This window comes from Marmota flaviventris, chromosome 7 (genome assembly GCF_047511675.1).
Source record: "Marmota flaviventris isolate mMarFla1 chromosome 7, mMarFla1.hap1, whole genome shotgun sequence".
Classification (NCBI taxonomy): domain Eukaryota; kingdom Metazoa; phylum Chordata; class Mammalia; order Rodentia; family Sciuridae; genus Marmota; species Marmota flaviventris.
The window spans coordinates 141,377,173-141,396,651 of NC_092504.1; the positions used below are offsets into that span (position 1 = coordinate 141,377,173).

At 38.0% G+C, this 19,479-nt stretch overlaps 1 protein-coding gene across 2 annotated transcripts in view; it reads left to right on the top strand.

Moving 5' to 3' along the window:
* The window catches only part of Afg2a (AFG2 AAA ATPase homolog A), a 271,575-nt gene that overhangs the window by 94,589 nt on the left and 157,507 nt on the right, over nucleotides 1-19,479 (top strand). For both annotated transcript variants that reach the window (XM_071614708.1, XM_027955852.2), the window contains one exon: nucleotides 18,389-18,515. In XM_071614708.1, coding sequence (XP_071470809.1) covers nucleotides 18,389-18,515 — 127 coding nt within the window. The remainder of the gene's footprint in view (nucleotides 1-18,388; nucleotides 18,516-19,479) is intronic.

Here is a 19,479-nt window from a genome sequence, read left to right on the forward strand (position 1 = left end):
TAAGGTTCCTGCATTAATCCAAAGTGTAGGACATTATACATTTGGCAATTTGCTTCATTGTTTACCTTTTTCAAGGTTATAGTGGGGAGGACAACAAACTAAGCAGTAAATAGGCTGCTGACCTGGTTTTAGGGAGTTGTTGAAGCTGGCCTAGTCCCCACTGATTGAGGAAATGAGACTAATGAATTTGGAGCTTCCTTTGTCTAGGTCCTTCTAGCCAGTCACAGGACCCCCAGTCATCCTCATCAGCCTGATAGTGATTGCCTGGTGGTGGTTAGACTTCAAGGAAGACTAGAAAAGGTTTGGAACTAGGGATAAATCTGTAGGATTGATAGTTGGAGAGGCCCATCTTGTTTATTTAATTAACTTCCAAATAATGTGACTTGCTGTGTTTGGCTCCTGTTCACTACATTATGACCTTGTGCTGTCTTAACCCCAGGAATTGTAGGTTCTATTCTCATCTCCATTTTCAGGTGAGGAAACTTGGGCATGCAGATAGATAAATGCCTTACTTTTGTGTTGAGATCCACAGCCAAGTCGGGATTGCCTGGGCACTTATGGACATGCATCACTTATAGCAGAACTGAGATTTGAATTCAGATGTTTTGACTCCAGAGTGGATACTCTGAGGCACTTTTTATCTCAAGTGTTATACTACATAGTCATGTCTAAGTAATTAACTTTCAAGCTTATATCTGTTGTTCTTTTTCTGTGACTTCTTGTAAGTGATGACACCGTGTGCCTCACTGGGCAGTTGTAAGTCTCTTTGAGAGTGTTCATTCATTTACTTGCTCAGTAAATCCATACTAGGTGTTGTTTCTGTTGCAGGCTTTGTATGGGGGCCAAAATGGTGAACAGAATGCAGGGCCTTGGTTTCTAATAATAATGCAAACTATAGGTAGTGGAACTATATGCATCAGGAGTGATTCACAAAGTACCTAGCATTCAGGAACTGCTTAGGAAACTTTAAAGCTGCTTCCAGTAATGTCTACAAAATATTTTTTAAATTTTAATAACTTACAATAGATAGGAATGTGATAATTAAGATAGAATTGAATCCTACACCAACACCAGCAGATCTTACATTCTAGTCGAGGAAATTTGGGACTTAGAAATAAGTATTCTGCAGATTCCAGGCTTTATGGTATTTCATGAGTATGAAATGCCATCAGTTCTCAGATGTCATTATTTTATGTAGCCTTACTGAAGAAAAATGCTGCCTTAGACTATACGATGAAGGTGGGTTGCCGCAGTCTGGCTGGGCACAAATCACGAGCCACTGAAGCAGGAACAAACTTTATTTTTTGAACTGCAAGAAAACACTTCACACACGCTCCCGGGGAATTCTTCTGAACGCCATGCTGCTCATCCAGGAACCCCACCCGGAAATATCTCTCCCGGAAATCCCTCCTCCTGCACTTCCCCAACCAATGGGAACTCTCGGGGAATCCCCGGGAATCTCCAAGAGAACTCCAAAGTAGCTCGAGAACTCAAAAGTAGTGGCCGAGGCAGATAGTAATGCCTCGCCTGTCAACTAATACTGTTGGCAAAATGTCAGGGGCCATACAGACTCGGCCGTGGCTCTCAGCATCTCCCCCCTTCTGTTTAATTAAACAACAACCAATGTGGCTTACGGACCATGCCTGTCATAGATTGTCCAATTCAACATATGGTTCTTACCCGTCATTGGATGAGCTGACCTCTAGGCATGAGCCTCCTGTCTTAGGTTGGTACCACTGCAATTGGATCATACCCGTCACTGACTACCGGTCCAGCATACAGCCACACTTGTGGATAGGCCTTTGCACCAGTGGGGGGGTGAGGTTCTTTGCCTCACCTCTGTTGGCCCCCAAATTTGGCCTTGGTGCCAGTCCGGGGGTGAGGTTCTTTGCCTCACCTATGTTGGCCCTCAAATTTAGACCATCACTAGTAGAAGGGAGGAGGATGCAAAATGCCACGACATTAAGCCAATTGAGGGCTCCTTTGAAAAATTGTACCACCGGTGACACCATCAGCAAAAATACTCCAGCACTACCACAATTTGCTGCACCAACAGATAGTTCACAATGCATACAAATGCTACATAGTCCAGGCAAGTTCTGCAAGCAGTTCAAAGCAGAGGAATCTGTCAATATGTCCATTTCCCCCCAAAGTAAATCGACTCCTTGATTGAGCATTACTTGTTGAGTTATTATTCATTGATGCATCAGTTTATACAGTTTGTTGTGATAACTATCGAAGAAGCTGTAGTTTGGTTTTATCTTTGTCTTCACCGGCACTGGGATGAAGATAGGAATTCTGGCAGTGATGCTAAAAAAAAAAAAATTATGTAACATTCCAACAGGCACTAAGAAAACAATTTTTTGAACAATTTACATTATCCTGAACAGAATTATTAAATATAATGAAAAGGAAAGGTGAAAGTAAACAAACAGATCTGTTAACCTCCTTATTTGTTCACATATTAAAACAATTTTCAACAGCTGTTTACCCAATCTAAATTAAACCATTAAAATCACGTGAATAAAAAAATTCGGATCCATTTATTCATGAGCGCTCCTCATATATGATATATGGACATACGCACATACAGACATACAACACAAAACAGAAGTGTGCACACATAACATACAACACATAAGACAATAGTAAAGGCCTTGTAGCTTTACCTAGGTGAAATCTCCATTGCAATGTTTAAAAACTCCACAGTCAAAAAATAAAACTGATCAGAAAAACATTAACCTAGGTCTGTATGAGCTCAAAAATAAAATAGAACTTTATGATGTGGGAAAAGGCAATAATAAAATAAATATTGAAAAAAGCATCCTGATTAATCACTGTCGCAGATGTAAGAATAGCCAAACTGGAGCTCTGAATATCAGCTGTTACGGATTTGAGTCAAATCACCTTTTTTTTTTTTTTTTTGTCTGTAGAATTCGCTTTGGTTCGCTTTGGTTAGTTTCTCTGGAATCCAAATTGGCTGTTGTTCTCCCTGTGGAAACACAAACAGAACCCCGACTCCAGACAATCACTGGGTCAGGACCTTAGTTAATCTCTCTGGAATCCAAATCGGCTGCTGTTCTCCGTGGAAACACACACAAACAGAACCCCGACTCCAGACAATCACTGGGTCAGGACCTTTCCATTGTCCTGTTACAATATCCTTCCAAAGTACCTTAGGCTTATGTACATTTTTTGGACACATATGCCTTTCCGCAGCACTAAGCCCTGATGAATCCAAATTTAAAAAGTTTAGAGTAAAAAGGGTTATTTTAAATTTATCTTTGGGGGATATATACCCCTTTCCAATTCCCTCTTTTTGCTTTAATAAGTACATTTTAATAGTTTGATGAGCTCTTTCAACTATGCCTTGTCCCTGAGGATTGTATGTGATTCCTGTTATATGAGTAATGCCAAATGATGAGCAAAATTGTTTAAAAGAGGTAGAAGTATAACCAGGACCATTTTCTGTTTTTAACTGTTTTGGAACGCCCACAGTGGCAAAATTTTGTAAGCAATGAGCTATAACATCTTTAGTTTTTTCTCCGGCATGAAGGGAGCCCATCAAAAATCCGGAAGAAGTATCAACTGTAACATGCAAATATTTTAATTTTCCAAATTCTGGCAAGTGTGTGACGTCCGTCTGTCAAATATGGTTAGGTATCAGTCCTCTAGGATTGACTCCAAGATTAACTTGTGGTAAAAAGGTCACACAATTTTGACATTGTTTTATTATTTGTCTAGCTTGTTCCTTAGTTATTTTAAAATGCTTTTGTAAAGTATTAGCATTGACATGGAACCTTTTATGAAAATTTGTAGCTTCTTCTAATGTAGAGAAAATATGTATGTCATGTGTAGTTTTATCTGCTAAATCGTTGCCCAAACTAAGGGCTCCAGGCAATCCTGTATGTGCTCTGATATGTCCTATAAAGAATGGATCTTTTCTGTCCCAGATTAGACTTTGTATAGCAGAAAACAAAGAGAAAACAGTAGAGGAAGGGGAAATCCTACCAGCATCTTCAAGGGATGCTATAGCATTAACTATATACTATCAGAAAATAAATTAAATACAGAATCTTTAAACATCACAAAAGCTTGTAAAACTGCATTAAGCTCTACTTTTTGAGCTGATTGTTTGGGTACTAAATATGTAAAAGTTTGATCAGGGGTAACTACTGCTGCTGTACCATTATTTGACCCATCAGTGAATACATTTGGAGCATTCATGATAGGGGTTTTCCTTGTCATTTTTGGAAAAACTACAGGATGCGAAGACCAAAAAGACAACAAAGGATTAGATGGTAAGTGATTATCAAATGAAACATTAGATTTACACATGATTATTGCCCAAGTATTTAACTCATTAGCTAACTCATCTATTTGATCCATAGTATATGGAGTAATAATTTTATTGGGAGAAATTCCAAACACTCCCTTTGCTGCTTTTATTCCTTTGAGTATTAATTATCCTACAGCCTCAGGATACCTAGTAAGAATAGTGTTAGGAGAATAAGATAAATGTATCCACAATAATGGACCTTCTTGCCAAAATACTCCTGTAGGAATATTTTTTTGTTGGTATTACAATAAACAATAAAGGCAAACATATCAATTCTATCCAAATGCATATTTTCCATATATGTTTCAATAATTTTTAATGCCTTTCTTGCTTCAGGCGTTAACATGCGGGGTGAATTTGGATCTGATGGACCTTTTAGGATATCAAATAAAGGTCCCAACTCTCCTGTTGGTATGCCTATATAAGGCCTTATCCAATTTATGTCTCCTAATAACTTTTGAAAGTCGTTAAGTGACTTGAGTTGATCTACTCGTATTTGAATTTTTGGTGGATGGACCATGGTTGAGGATAATAGAACTCCTAAATAATTAATTGGAAAATTTAATTGTAGTTTATCTATTGCTATCTCTAGATTATAATTTTTTAAAAAATTTGTAAGTGTGGCATAACATTCTAGCAGTGTGTTTTTATCTTTGTGTGCTAACAATACATCATCCATATAGTGAAATATTTGTAGTTCAGGATTTTGATTTCTAAGTGGCTGGATTGCTTTGTTAACATAAATTTGACACATAGTTGGGCTGTTAGCCATCCCTTGAGGGAGTACTTTCCATTCATATCTCTGATCAGGACCTTCATGATTCAGTGCAGGGATAGTAAATGCAAAACGTGGACTATCCTCAGGATGAATTGGAATTGAAAAAAAACAATCTTTAATATCTATAGCTAAAACATACCAGGTTTTTGGCAAAGCAGACAATTGAGGAATCCCCGATTGAGCAGGTCCCATAATAACCATCTCATTATTAATGGCTCTTAAATCTTGCAATAATCTCCATTTACCAGATTTCTTTTTAATGACAAAAATGGGAGTATTATAGGGAGATACGGAAGGTTGTATATGTCCCTCCGCTAATTGTTGTTTGACCAGGTCATGGGCTGCTTGTATCTTTTCTTTAGTCAGGGGCCACTGAGGAACCCATACTGGTCTATCTGATTTCCAAGTAATTTTTATTGCCTCAGTGACCCCTTCTGAAAACCCAGTCCATGTCTATTTATTCCTTGATCTATTTGAATTGGTGCTGCTATACCTTGTTCTCCTAATCTTTTTTCTTTCCTGAAACCTTGTCTAGCCCTAATAGTGGGCACATTTGGATTGATGTTATTTGTTAATGTCAAACCTAATTGATCTAGGACATCTCGTCCCCACAAATTTATAGGAAGATGATCCAATACATATGGCTGTATAGTTCCTTCACATCCTTCAGGATCCTTCCAATCTAATACCATTGCACTTCTATGGGGATTAGTTGCCACTCCTAGGCCTCGAAGCGTTTGAGTGGCTTGTTGTAATGGCCAATGTTTTGGCCATTCTTGACGAGATATGATGCTAAGGTCTGCACGTGTATCCAGTAGCCCATTAAATTCATGTCCTTGAATATTTAATTTTAGCATTGGGCGAGAATCTAAATTTAAAGACAGCATAGCCCAATCTACACCTGTGGAGCCTAATCCCCTGGAACCTCTTTCTATAGTACTACTGGAAAATTTATCATGTAGGCTGGGTATTATTAATAACTGTGCTATTCTATCTCCTGGTGAAATTACTGATATACCCTTTGGAGAACTAGCTATAATTTTTATTTCACCTTCATAATCGGGATCAATTACCCCGGGACTTATCATAAGTCCTTTTAGAGTAGAAGAACTGCGTCCTAACAATAAGCCTACTGTTCCTTGGGGAAGAGGTCCTTTTACTCCTGTGGGAATGATTTGAACTCCCATCTCTGGAGTTAGTACTGCTCTGGCGGAGGCGCAGATGTCCAACCCTGCGCTCCCTCTGTTTCGTCTGATGAGAGATCTGATGGATAATGTGTCCTGGGCACTACCCTGATGGGGTTGCTGGGTTCCTCCAGTGCCCCGTACATTTGTGGTCGTGGGCCCCGGAGCATTGGGCCCCCCTGTCCGTTTTTTGGCAATGGAGCCCGATGCCTTTCTCTACGATATCGTGGGTAAACACCTGGTCCTTGTCCATTTTTTGATAACGGAGTCCCCTTATGGTAGTTTGAGAACGGCATTCATTAGCCCAATGTCTCCCTCTACAGCATCGTGGGCAAATACCCGGTATTCTACTCCTTTGATACCTAGCTTTGTTAACCCCTCCTCCTTTGGGGCAATTCCTTTAAAAATGTCCTGTTTGTTCACAATTATAGCATGTTTTTGGCCTGGCATCTAAAGCCTGTTGTACTGCTGCCAAGACTTGCCCTTATTCATTAATGTCTCTACATAATTTAATATATGTGTTTAAGTCTTCATGTCTCCATGGTCTAATGACCTCTCTGCAGCAACGATTTGCTTGGTCATAAGCCAGTTGTTTTATAAATGGCATTGCTTGTTCTGTATCCCCCAAAATTCTGGAAGCCGTTTGAATAAGCCTATCTACAAATTCAGCGTAAGGTTCATTAGTTCCTTGTATTACCTTAAATAATTGTCCTTGTATATCTCCATGCCCCTGTAGAGTTGTCCATGCCCTAACCGCATCTACAGCAATTTATGCGTATACGCCAGGATCATATTCAGTTTGTTGCCATTGACCCTCATAAGGTCCTTTTCCTAACAACATATCTAGATTTCTTTGAGGGTAACTGGCTGCTGCATTTCGCCTAGCTGTCTCCGTGCAAAATTCCTCATTGGCAACCTTCCATAACAAATATTGTCCTCCATTTTGCACAGATTTACACATACTAGCCCAATCTGCTGGCGTCATGTCCAAGTTCATAATGAATTCGAACATGCTTACAGTGAAGGGTGCTTGAGGACCATAGGTTGTTACAGCCTCCTTTAACCGCTTCACTGTTTTGAAATCTAAAGCATGGTGAATTCGCTGCCCTCCTGTGTGCTCAAGTACAGGGCATGTTAATCTTTGAGGTCCTGTCTCAGGATCCCATCTATGATCTACGGGGGTTGAGGGCCACTCAGCTATCTCCATAGGTGGAGCTGTTGGTTGAATTACGCCCTCTGGTGATAGAACGGTGTTAGTAGCAGCCTCCTGTTGTAGCTTTTTCCCTAATAGCTGTTTCTCCTCTAAGCTTTCTTCCTTTAAATTTTCTTCCTCTGTCTGACTAGCTCGAGAGACCTTCTCTTTTGCTTGATCTAAAATCTCTTTCTCCATGGTCTGAACCTCTAACAATTTACTTAACAGTCTTTCAGTTTGTTTTTTACTAATTTGTAATCTGTTATAAAGATAACGCAACCCAATAACACAAAACAAAACCAAAACAGAATGAAACAAAAACGGAACAAAAAATCGTTGTATCAGTTTTCCTATTTTCTTGACATGTGCATTTGGGGTCTATTTCTATCTCTTCCTTAGGGGCGAACAACTTCAAACCTTGAGCCAACCATTTTTCCCAGTCTGCCTGAGAAAGTTCTAGGGATAGGCAGCTTGAAACAAAAACAAAACAAATCAAAACAAGAACACATTGTTTTTTTAAAATGGTCACCCATTCTCTCGCCTTCCCTTAGGGGCAAGCAATTTCACTTACCCCCAAGCTTCAGACGTTCCCCGCAAGGGCCGCCAATTGCCGCAGTATAGCTGGGCACAAATCACGAGCCACTGAAGCAGGAACAAACTTTATTTTTGAACTGCAAGAAAACACTTCACACATGCTCCCCAGGAATTCTTCTGAAAGCCATGCTGCTCATCCAGGAACCCCAGCCGGAAATATCTCTCCCAGAAATCCCTCCTCCTGCACTTCCCCAACCAATGGGAACTCTCGTGGAATCCCCGGGAATCCCCACGAGAACTCCAAAGTAGCGCAAGAACTCAAAAGTAGTGTCCGAGGTGGATAGTAATGCCTCGCCTGTCAACCAATACTGTTGGCAAAATGCCAGGGGCCATACAGACTCAGCCGTGGCTCTCAGCAGTGGGTGGACTGGCTCATGCCTCTAATCCTAGCTACTTGGGACCCTGAAATAGGAAGATTGTTAGTTCCAGGCCAGCATGGGCAACATAGGGAGACCCTGTCTCTTCAAAAAACAAAAGAAGTAAGGAAAGGAGATGTTCCTGAGAAAACTCCAGGTATAAGAGACATGGAGTTTACAAATTTAAAATGTGAAGAAAAGTTTTTAATCTCAGTAATAGAAAACAGAAACACTTGTTACTTGAGACGAAAAGAAGGCAGTCTGCTCTTTCACCTTGCTGGTCCCTGCTCATCCAGCACTAGGAGGAGGCACTTGACCACTGAGTACATCCCCAGCCTTTTTAATTTTTCATTTTGGGACAGGGTATCACTGTGTTGCCTAGGCTGTCTTAAACTTTTGATCCTCCTGTCTCACATTCTGAGTCACTGAGATTACAGTAGATTAACTAGTGCTTTATATGAAACTGTAAAAGTTGAGATATTGTTTTATGTGTAGAATGTAAAAAAAGATTAGATGTATGAAAACATGAAAAAGGTTAGGTGCTCAGTTAAAAGCTGACTGACCAACTGCTATTCTTTTGAGGCACAAAATAATCTGTGAATGCTAATAACTGCTTTCTTGTGTGGCTTTTTCTGCTCTTAATAGTTCAGAATTGAGAGTAAGAGATCCTGACCTGCTTTCATTGAAAATGGAGATGCCAGGCTTAGCAGCAGTCGCAGAGAGGTCTGAGGTTGTAAAATAGTGATCAGCACTCCTGGCCCTTTCCCAGCACTCCTGGCCCTCGGTCATTCAGTGATGTCACACTGCACACTATAGAGGGAACTTTAAGGCACCACTTCTCTAAATAACACTTTTGAGCTGGGATATAAATTTTTTAAATGTGATTTTTATTATGATTTTTAAAATTTCATACAATCATTAAATGTTGTAGCTGGGAAAGTTCTTAGAAGTCATGTGGTATAACATTTTATTCTTTAGAAGGAATAAGAGCCTTTTAGATTTTAAGAGAAGAGGCATATTGACTCCTTTGTGGCTAGACCAACCTGACCCATGTCTTCAGATATTGCTTTTTGTGTTAGACTGTGGCTACCACTGCCTCTTGGGCCTTCAAGGTTGAGGATGCATGTATCTGTAAATATTTAAAGAATACTTTTTATGCTGGGTGTAGTGGCACATGCCTGTAATTCCAGAAATTGGGGAGACTGAGGCAGGAGGATAGCAAGTTCAAGGTCAAGCATGAGCAACTTAGGTCCTAAGCAACTTGGGGAGACTGTCTCAAAATAAAAAGTGTTGAGGATGTGGTTCAGTGGTTAAGTGTCCCTAGACTTAGTCCCCTGTACCAAAATAAATAAATAAATAAATAAAATTTCAAATAAGAATGCTTTTTATCTTTTAAGAAGCTCCAATAATAACTCCTTACTAGATACTTTTAACCCCTGTTATTGACCATTGACTACATCCCCAGCCTTTTTAATTTTTCATTTTGGGACAGGGTCTCATTGTGTTGCTTAGGCTGCCTATGTTAAAATGTGCTATTTCCTGCTATGCAGTTTTTTTCAATTTGTACTTAACTTGCTGTACATGTGGAATTTTCTCATTGATGAACTTTTGGGGTGGTGGGGGGGACCTGAGATTGAACCCAGGGTGCTTAACCATTAAGCCACATCCCCAGCCCTTTTTTATATTTTATTTTGAGACAGTCTCTCATTGAGTTGCTCAGGGCCTTACTAAGTTGCTGAGGCTGGTTTTAAACTCATGATCCTCCTGCCTTAGTCTCCTGAACTGCTGAGATTATAGGCCTGTGCCATCATACCTGGTACATTGGTCAAGTTTTAACAGTGAATAAATACTAAGGAAAACAGAGCAAAGCAAAATGGAAAACATGTAACAGATTTATTATTATTGAATTCTGTTTGTTGGGTTTGTCTGTACATCGTGGTTAAGTAATTGTAACATAGGCTGAAAGATGAGTTTCCTTAGAGCGGTGGCCAGTTACAGCACTTCACTAGGAACTACAAGTTACTGTTTGCTGTTCTTGTAGGATGTGTAAGTTTTCCATTGTAGCTGCCTTTCCTAACTGTACATGGACAAGTATAATAGGTACTGCTTTTGGTTTAGAGCAGTTTGTGTTTAGCTAGCTCTCTTTAGGTTTTTATTTTGTTGTTACTGTTATTTGTTTCTTTCTTCCAAACTGAGTATTGTCTGTGGAGGTAAGAGGAAACAAATTTAGGAGTTTACCGTTTGAAACTGTTAAAAATGTAAAGTGTTTTAAAATTAAAAATGGATACATAAGGAGCTGGTATTGTAGCTCAGTGGTAGAATGCTTGCCTCCCATGCGAGGCCCTGGGTTTGATCCTCAGCAACACACAAAAATGAATAAAAATAAAGATATTCAGTCCAAATAACTAAAAACAATATTAAAAAAAATGGATACATACGATGCTGTTCTGTGATATAAGAATCTTATAAAAGGGTGAAATAAAATTTTATTTCATTTGAGGAATTTTAAAGGAGAAATACATGTCTTCTGTGAAATATTTAGTTTTGGGAAATAAAATCAGTATAATAATTAGTTTCATGGCAGTGAGGTTTAACATAGGCATCAGCACATCTTTTCTGTGCAGATTAGTTAGTAAACATTGTCAGCATTGGAGGCCACACATTTTCTTACAACTGTTCATCTCTGCTGGCATAGTATGAAAGTATCCATAGAAAATATGTGATTACAAGGAAAAGCAACTTGCAGGCCAGATTTGGGTTTTGGCTATGGTTTGTCAGCCCTTCTTTTAACATATAACACTGTCCCTTTGGTCCATTGCACTATGTTTCTTTTGGATAGGGATAATTTAGAAAAGGGTCTTGCCTTCTGAAAGGAAAAAATTATTATTTAGTGACGCCTAGCTTCAGTGTTACATAGCTAACCTTTTTTCCCCCCAAATATTGTATTGCCTGTCTGTAGCAGATAATAATGGTTTTCATTTCGTTATGTTTGTAATTAAACATTTGTATTTAAATTTTTTCTTAGAGTTGATTTTGATTTCCTAGGATGTTAGTTTTATGGTTTTTGCTTTTGTACTAAATCTTTGGCAGTTGGCCAACATTATTTTGCCATCCATCAAACACTGTCACTATGGTATTCTCCAGCCAGGTCTCACTGATCTGTGGAAATAAAGGGCACAGGCAGTATGCAGGATTTACCACAGTTTCCTCCTCTAACAAATGGCAAATTAAATAAGTCTGAGTCTTACCTCTTTTGTTTAGAAGTGAATAGAGATATCAGTAGTAAGTTTCTGAATGTGAAGATTTTAATTAAAAATAAGGACTTAAGCAAATTTGCTTCGGTGCTACATAACAACACAGAATCACAGATAGTTAGAGCCAGAAGGACCTTTGAGTTTATGATTGAAATTATATGCCTGGTTGGTAGATATCATGAAGGGAACAGTGTTCTTATTCTCTTCTCTCAGATATCCAGTACAGTGCCTAGCACCAGGGCACACAGATATTCAAATAACATGAATATCTGAGTAGTCTGAAAAGGGAATGGAGGCTCAGAGGAAGTAGAGATTTTGATCACTCTGGACATGAGCAGAATTCAACTTCACCACATTTTCGTGTCATTGGCCAAGAGATTTTCTTTTGCAATTAAACTCTGAGGCTGTCTAATGAAATTTTATCACCTACACCATTGTCTTCTGGCAAAGAATCATATATAAGCTTTGCAGTTCACCTTTCAGACAGCTTTAAAGAGAATGAAGCACTAAAAATTCAGGTGTATTTGTATACAACAAATTGAAAAGTAGGTCTGGACTCAGAATTTGTCAGTTATACTAACGATACAGAAATGATAGGTATATTTTATAGTGTAGCTGTTAGTAAAAGTGAAGGGTAACAACAGATAACAACAAAAATGAAGATCATACTTTTTGACCGATGAGAACATTTTGAAAAAGATACTGCCAATTTTTGTGGAAGTTTCTTCATTTTACTGTCTGCCCATAGGGCCATCCAGAGAATTTGCGAGTCTTTTTTCAAGCAAGTAAGCACTGAAGTCACTAGGTTGCAAGTTCTATATGTCTGTAAGTAACTTAGAACATATAAATAGTGGTCATGAGTCATCAAAGACAAATGCTGTATGAAATTCTCCTCCCACCCACACCCAAAAGCTGAGTTTGTTTAGAAGGCACACAGATATAAAAGTGTAGAATAAAACAAGTGAAGAAAACTTTTGGTATAAATCCAAAAAAGCAAAAGACCAGGGATTTTCTTCTTATTAGTCTTTTCCCTGGGCTAAGCATTTCTTTTTTTATTGTTATTTTTTTGGTACCGGGGATTGAACTCAGGGGCACTCTACCAGTGAGCCACATCCCAGCCCTATTTTTGTATTTTTTTAGAGACAGGATCTCATTGAGTTGCTTAGTACCTCACTTTTATAAGGCTGGTTTTAAACTTGCAATACTCCTGTCTCAGCCTCCTGAACCCCTGGGATTACGGGCGTGTGCCACCATCCCTGGCTCTGAACTAAACATTTCTGCCTCCAAGTACACACTCTGAAGGTGTGTTACTGAAAATATTTTTCCTGTTTTAGAAGGATTTTTATTTTTTATTTTTTGACTGATTGATTGGTACTGGTGATTTAACTCAGGAATGCTTTATCACCAAGCTCTATTCCCAGCTCTTTTATTTTTATTTTTTAAAATTTTGCAATGGGGTCTTACTAATTTGCTTAGGGCCTTGCTAAATTGTCCAGGCTGGTCTTGAACCTGCAATCCTCCTGCCTCAGCCTCCCAAGTTGCTGGGATTATGGTGCGCACCGTAGTGCCTTGTCTAAAAAAAATCACTTTTCTAAAAAAATATTTTTTAAATGGACACAATACTTTTATTTGTTTATTTTTTATGTGGTTCTGAGGATCAAACCCAGTGCCTCACACATGCTAGGCAAGTGCGCTACCACTAAGCCACAACCCCAGCCCTAAAAATCATTTTAAATTACAAAAATATCTGGAAAATATAGTTAACATCTTTATGTGGAAATTTTTATTGTTCTAAAATGAATCACTCCATGAGGACTTACGAAGAGCCAGGCTATTACTGTATGTGAGTGGGCAGTAAACAGTTAAGATGAAAATGTGAAGTCCTCCACCATATATAACAGGTTTCTGCTAACATTCTTGTGGAGACAAATGTCTTCAGTTGTGTTTTATACAGACTGCTTGTTCACTGGTTGCAGGAGAATTCAGAGGAGCAGCTCTATTCTTAATGTAAGGGGTGGGAGTTGTTTTTATGGCAGAGTTTAAGGAAGTTTGATTCTTTCTACCATATTGTAAATAGGCCAGGTTTGGAACTGAAATGTCCATCTGAATGTATTTGTTTACCTGTGCCATTCCTGGGTTCTGAAAATCTTCTAAGAGATATCATACTCATGCTTTATTTTAGTAAATACTTATGTGTCAGACATTCCTTTAATTTAATTCATTAAGATAACTTTAAAGATCATAGGTGCCTTCTCAGTCAGAGTGGTAATGCTCGTAACTACTATCAACATTTCCTTTACGCCAAGTATTGTACTAAGTCCTTTCTAGGTTTTATTAATTTTGAAGAAGTGTCTTAGACCATTCGGGCAATCACACAGAATACCATAAATAAAATAAATTTATTCTTCCCAATTCTGGAGGCTAGGACATCCAAGATCAAAGTGCTAGATTTGTGACTGATAAGGGCTCACTGCTTCATAGATTGCCATAGTATGGTGGAAAGGGCAAGGGTGCTCTCAGGCTTCTTTTGAAAGGGGAACAAATCTCACTTAATGAGGACACTATCCTAAAGACCTAATCCCTTCCTTTAGACCATTTCCTCATACTGTCACCTTGGGGTTAGATTTCAACATATAAATTTTGGGAGAACAGAAACGTTGGATAGTTGGAAGGAAGATACGGTCTTTCTGTGTCTGTCTCTCTCTCTCTGGTAGTGGTACTGGGAATTGAATGCAGGACACTCTACCACTGAGCTATATCCCCTGCCTTTTTTAATTTTTTTTTTTTTTAATTTTGAGACAGGATCTTACTAATGAGCCCTGTCTGGCCTCAAACTTGGGACCATCCTTTGTAGCCTCTTGGCTAGCTGGGATTACAGGCATTTGTCTGCTTGACCCTTCTCACATTTCAATTGAGAAAACAGGTTTAGAGACATTAAGCAACTCTCCCAAAAAGTTATTTAAAAAAATATGTTGTAAAAGTGGCTTTTGAACCCAAGTTTAGCACATATCAAAGCTCTTTCTCAGTTTCAGAGCATCCCTTCAAAACTCAGTGAAAGTTTTGCTGGAATGTTTTATTTTAAAAAAGTATATTGCATAACAATTTATTATGATTACTACAGAATTTTTTTCTATCAGTTTTTATAGCTCTATTGTAGTAGAAAATGATACATGTTTAAAAAAACCCTTTCTCAGCTTCATTTTTTAGACAGCTTTATTTCAGGAAATGAATTTGATCTGATGTGTAGTGATTTTTTAAATAATTGTCAGATTATGTTCATAACATCAGCCTGTGCAAGTTCATGAGGGAGAAAAAGCTCTCAAAGAGTTGCTTTTGCAGGATGTAAATGGAACTGAATTTAAGGATCAGTTGTTTCTTTGATGCTATATTTGAGCTAAAACTATAAAAATATTAATAATAAGTATTGCCTGTGTTAGCTTGGAATTTTTATTGGGAAGTCCATGGAAAAATGGAAAAATACATCCATCATTCTCTATGTTAACAGTTTATACATATCTATAGTTGTGTAGAACATATATATCTTACACGGGTCTAGAAGAAATGAGAGTGATACTCACTGTGTATCTGTCTGCGTTTTATACCACAGCTTATTAATCTAAAATAGCTTATTTACTCTTAGGTTCATGCTGAATATTAATCACAATGTGATAGCATAGTTTATCAAATAGATGATAGCTAGAAAATTCAAGGCATTATTGATTCTTGACATTCATCAAATGGGTAAGTTTTGGCGATAACTTCTTAATATTTTATCAGTACAACTAATTATTTCCTTTAGAGGTTACTAAGGAGATTTTAATTTTTCTCCTGAATGGTGATTTTAAATGGCTGCAGTAGCCATTTTAATGGTACACTGGCACATTGGTGTATTTGGTTTACAAAATTCTTTGAAGTCATTCAGCTTTGTAGTATGATGAGACAGGTACAGGCTCTGGAGTTGAGCAAATGATTTCAAACCCCGCCTCTTTTCCTGACTAGTTGTGCACTCGGACAAGTTGCTCACCCTCCTTGTGCCTCATTCTTTCACCTCACAGTGGTGTCTGCCTTGTTGCTCTGTTACTAGGATTAATGAACTAATACTTAAGTGCATGGCACAAAACAAATTAGACCTAAGTGTCACCTTTTATTGACCCAGATGCTCCTCATCTTACAATGAATTCTGTCTTGATCAACCCTTCCTAAATTGAAAGTGCATCAAATATCCCTAACCTACTGAACATCATGGCTTAGTGTAGTCTGCCTTAAACATACTCACAGCATTTAGATGACTCTGAAGCTGGGCAGAATCATCTAACTCAAAGCCTATTTTATAGTAAGTATTGAATAGTTCATGGAATTTTTTGGTGTGTGTCTTTTTTTGTTTGTTTGTTTGTTTTGGTACTGGGGATTGAACCCAGGGGCACTGTACCACTGTGCTAAATCTCTAAACCTTTTTGTTTTGAGACAGGTTCTTAATAAGTTCTGACAGTCTCGCAACTTAAGTTGCTGAGGCTAGCCTCGAACTTGCAATCTTCCCACCTCAGCATCCTGTGCCACTGGTGTTTCAGGCATGTACCACTGCACATGGTCATGTAACTTTTGAATTCCTGTATTCAAAAAACTTAAGAATTCATGAGCATATTGTTTTTTTAACCCTTTTGATCACATTGCTGGACCTGTCAAATCCAATGTAACTGTCTTTTAAGATGAATTTCTGTGACTAGCAAACCTATGTGTGCAATGAGTTGGTTTTTCCTGATGAAGCAGTAATGAATATTTTGACCACCTGCGAAAATGAATTTTAGACAGAAGGAAATTGATAAGAGGATTTTTCTTTTAGTTTTCCCCACTTCCATAGCAAATTTCAGAAAGAGTATGAATTATATTTTGATCAGATGAATGTCTTGGAGATGAGAACACTGTAAGAATCATTGTAAGCAGAGGAGTATCTGTGTTAACAAAAAGTGACACTTAACATTTAACTCCTCCTCCCGAATGCCTGGCAGTTGATTCCTTTGCTGTCTTTATAGTTTTGCCATCTCCAGAATGTCCTATACATTCCTTTACAAAATTCCTGTAGTTGAATAAGGCAATATGCAGCCTTTTAAGGTTGGCTTTTTTCACATAGTAGTAAAACATTTAAAGTTTCTCCTGTTCCTGGATAACTTATTTCCTTTTAGCTACAAAAATATTCTGTTGCCTTCCTTGCCTTTAATTTGTGTGTGTAGTAATTACGAAGGAGTTATTAGAGTTTTGCTCACTGTTCCTGATTGATAGGTAAACATTTATGTTGAAAAGTTTTATTATGGAGGATTTGTTTGAAGCTCTGTAGAATCCATTTATTTAAAATGTTCAGATTTGCTTTTAGGTAGAGTTTAATTAACAGTTTGTCTGCAGATTAGCCTCTTGCAGGTTGTTCATTGGTTTTCAGTCCTATATTATTGAAACATTGAAAAGGACCATGTAAGTTCGTAGATTGACATTTTGTTTTGTATAGAAACCTCATGTCTGTTTGATTATTGTGAGTTAGAGAATACTATCCTATGCATATGCTAAATCAGATTTTTAGATTTGTACTTAATATTAAGTCTACTGTTATTTAGAGATCCTGATTACCTTGTTATTAAATATATAGCACAGTGGTCATATTGAGTTCCTCTTACTGTCTGTCACAGGCACTAAGGCCCAGGCATGGGGTGTGTCTCTTTCTGTGTCTCTCATCCCCTCCCAAGTGCATCTGAACAAACCTGCATGTATAATTCACCACAGTGCTGTTCCACAGTAATTGTCCTCTCAGAATTTCACTACTCTGAATAGATTTTAGGAAATCCATGCTGTTGCTAATGAGAATTGTTACTCTGGTAATCTTGATTGTTTGATATCAGGGCTTTGTTCATTAGTAGGAGTTTCTTTAAAGATAATGTTCAGAACTTTTTGATGATCAGAAGAAATTTGATTTAATTAAAGGGAGGATAATGCATTGACCTGATATGTAAACCAAGAGAAAAAAATAACATGCTTTCTTTGCCTGTTTTTCCTGAAATGGGGATTGAGATAGCTGCCTGCCTGCTGATGTGCTTTGAACATGTCCCTAAAGTTTAAATAGATCAAGAAATGTCAGAAATGACACATTCGTTATGGGTGTGTAATATTTTTGTTTTCACATGCTTTGGGGAATGAGTGAGTTGTATCTTTTTTAAATTCTCAATTTCTATCAGTATGCTTGCTATGCAGAATGTAAATTTTGTTTAAATAGTTATCTATGTATTTGCTGAATCATTTGAAATAATCTTATGTCTTGCTTCCTGGTGCTGATACTCATTTATTGCCTGTTATTTCAGTATTGGAAAGAAAATTACATTCAGTGATGGAGTAAAGGAAATTACTTGAATATTGTTTTTTGATAGGTAATGAGTTGTTAAACATGCCTTTTGTTTTTTAAACTATGCATAATTTTTCTTTTTTTTTTTAAAATTTTTTTAGATGTATAGACCTTTATTGTATTTATTTACTTATATGTGATGCTGAGAATCGAACCCAGGCCTCACACATGCTAGGCAAGCGCTCTACCAGTGAGCCACAGCCTCAGCCCCTGGACATAATTTTTCTTGTAGATTAAAGCATCTTTTTAAAAAACAAGTGTTAGGGGTTAGGTAAACAGATTTTTATAACTGTGTTATTAAAAAATCAGTTCCTTAGGTGCTGGGAATGTTGCCGACCGGGTTTTAGCTCAACTCTTAACAGAAATGGATGGGATTGAACAGCTAAAGGATGTGACAATTTTGGCAGCTACTAATCGCCCTGACAGGATAGACAAGGTAAGAAAGAAGGTATTGTGGATGTCTTGAAGTCAAGAATGAGATCATTGATTTTATTTGTGTGATTTGGGGAGGGTGCGGAGGGGGTCAGATAACTTTGTAATTAGTTTTTCATTACAGGATATTGGAGGAGGTGAAACAGGTTCCCTGCTCACCTACATGCAGCAGAGTTTTTTGTTTGTTTGTTGTTTCTTATAGACTGGCAGCAGGGGACAGTAGAAGCCTAGGATTCATTGTGAGGCAGTCCCCTAGGGTACAGGGAAGCTGCCTGGGCAGATGGAGTCTCTGTTCCCTGAGAAGCCACCTGTTGTAGGTTCGATTCCCGGGGAAGCTGGTAGAAGACACCAAATAGGAGGACTAGAAACAAGCCTGGGCTGTTGCAGCCTGTCCTTGCCCCAGGGTGTTGCATTCCCAGCACAGCCTTCCTTTATTCTTGGTAACCATAAATGGGAAAAGGGGGCAGCTGGGCTGGTCCAAGGCTGCTGTCCTGTAAAGTATCTTAAATTAAAGGAAAGGAAAAAAGAAAAGCCGTGTGTGTGTGTGTGTGTGTGTGTGTGTGTGTGTAAATTTTTTTTTAACTGCTCATGGTTCCATGTTAATGAAACTCCTTTGTAACTCTGCAGTGCCTTCTCCTTCATTCTTGCATGGAATTTTCATTGTATTTCTCTAGAGAATCAAAGTTTTAAGATTCTGTTTTTTTGTTTTTTCCATCTACTTTATTTATTTTTAAAAGATGTTTTCAGCATTTCCATCTATTTTAATGTAAATTTCTAGTTATGTCATACTAGTTAGATTCAAGTAATCACTACCAATGAGTGCTGGTAGAATAAAATCAGTCTTTAAATAAACATTTACGACATCTTCCTGTAGTGAAATGAATCATTTTTATCACTTTTATAGTCTAGAAGTAGCTATGATGGGAATAAAATAGTTGACAAAAGAATTATAGGGCTGATGTTAAGTT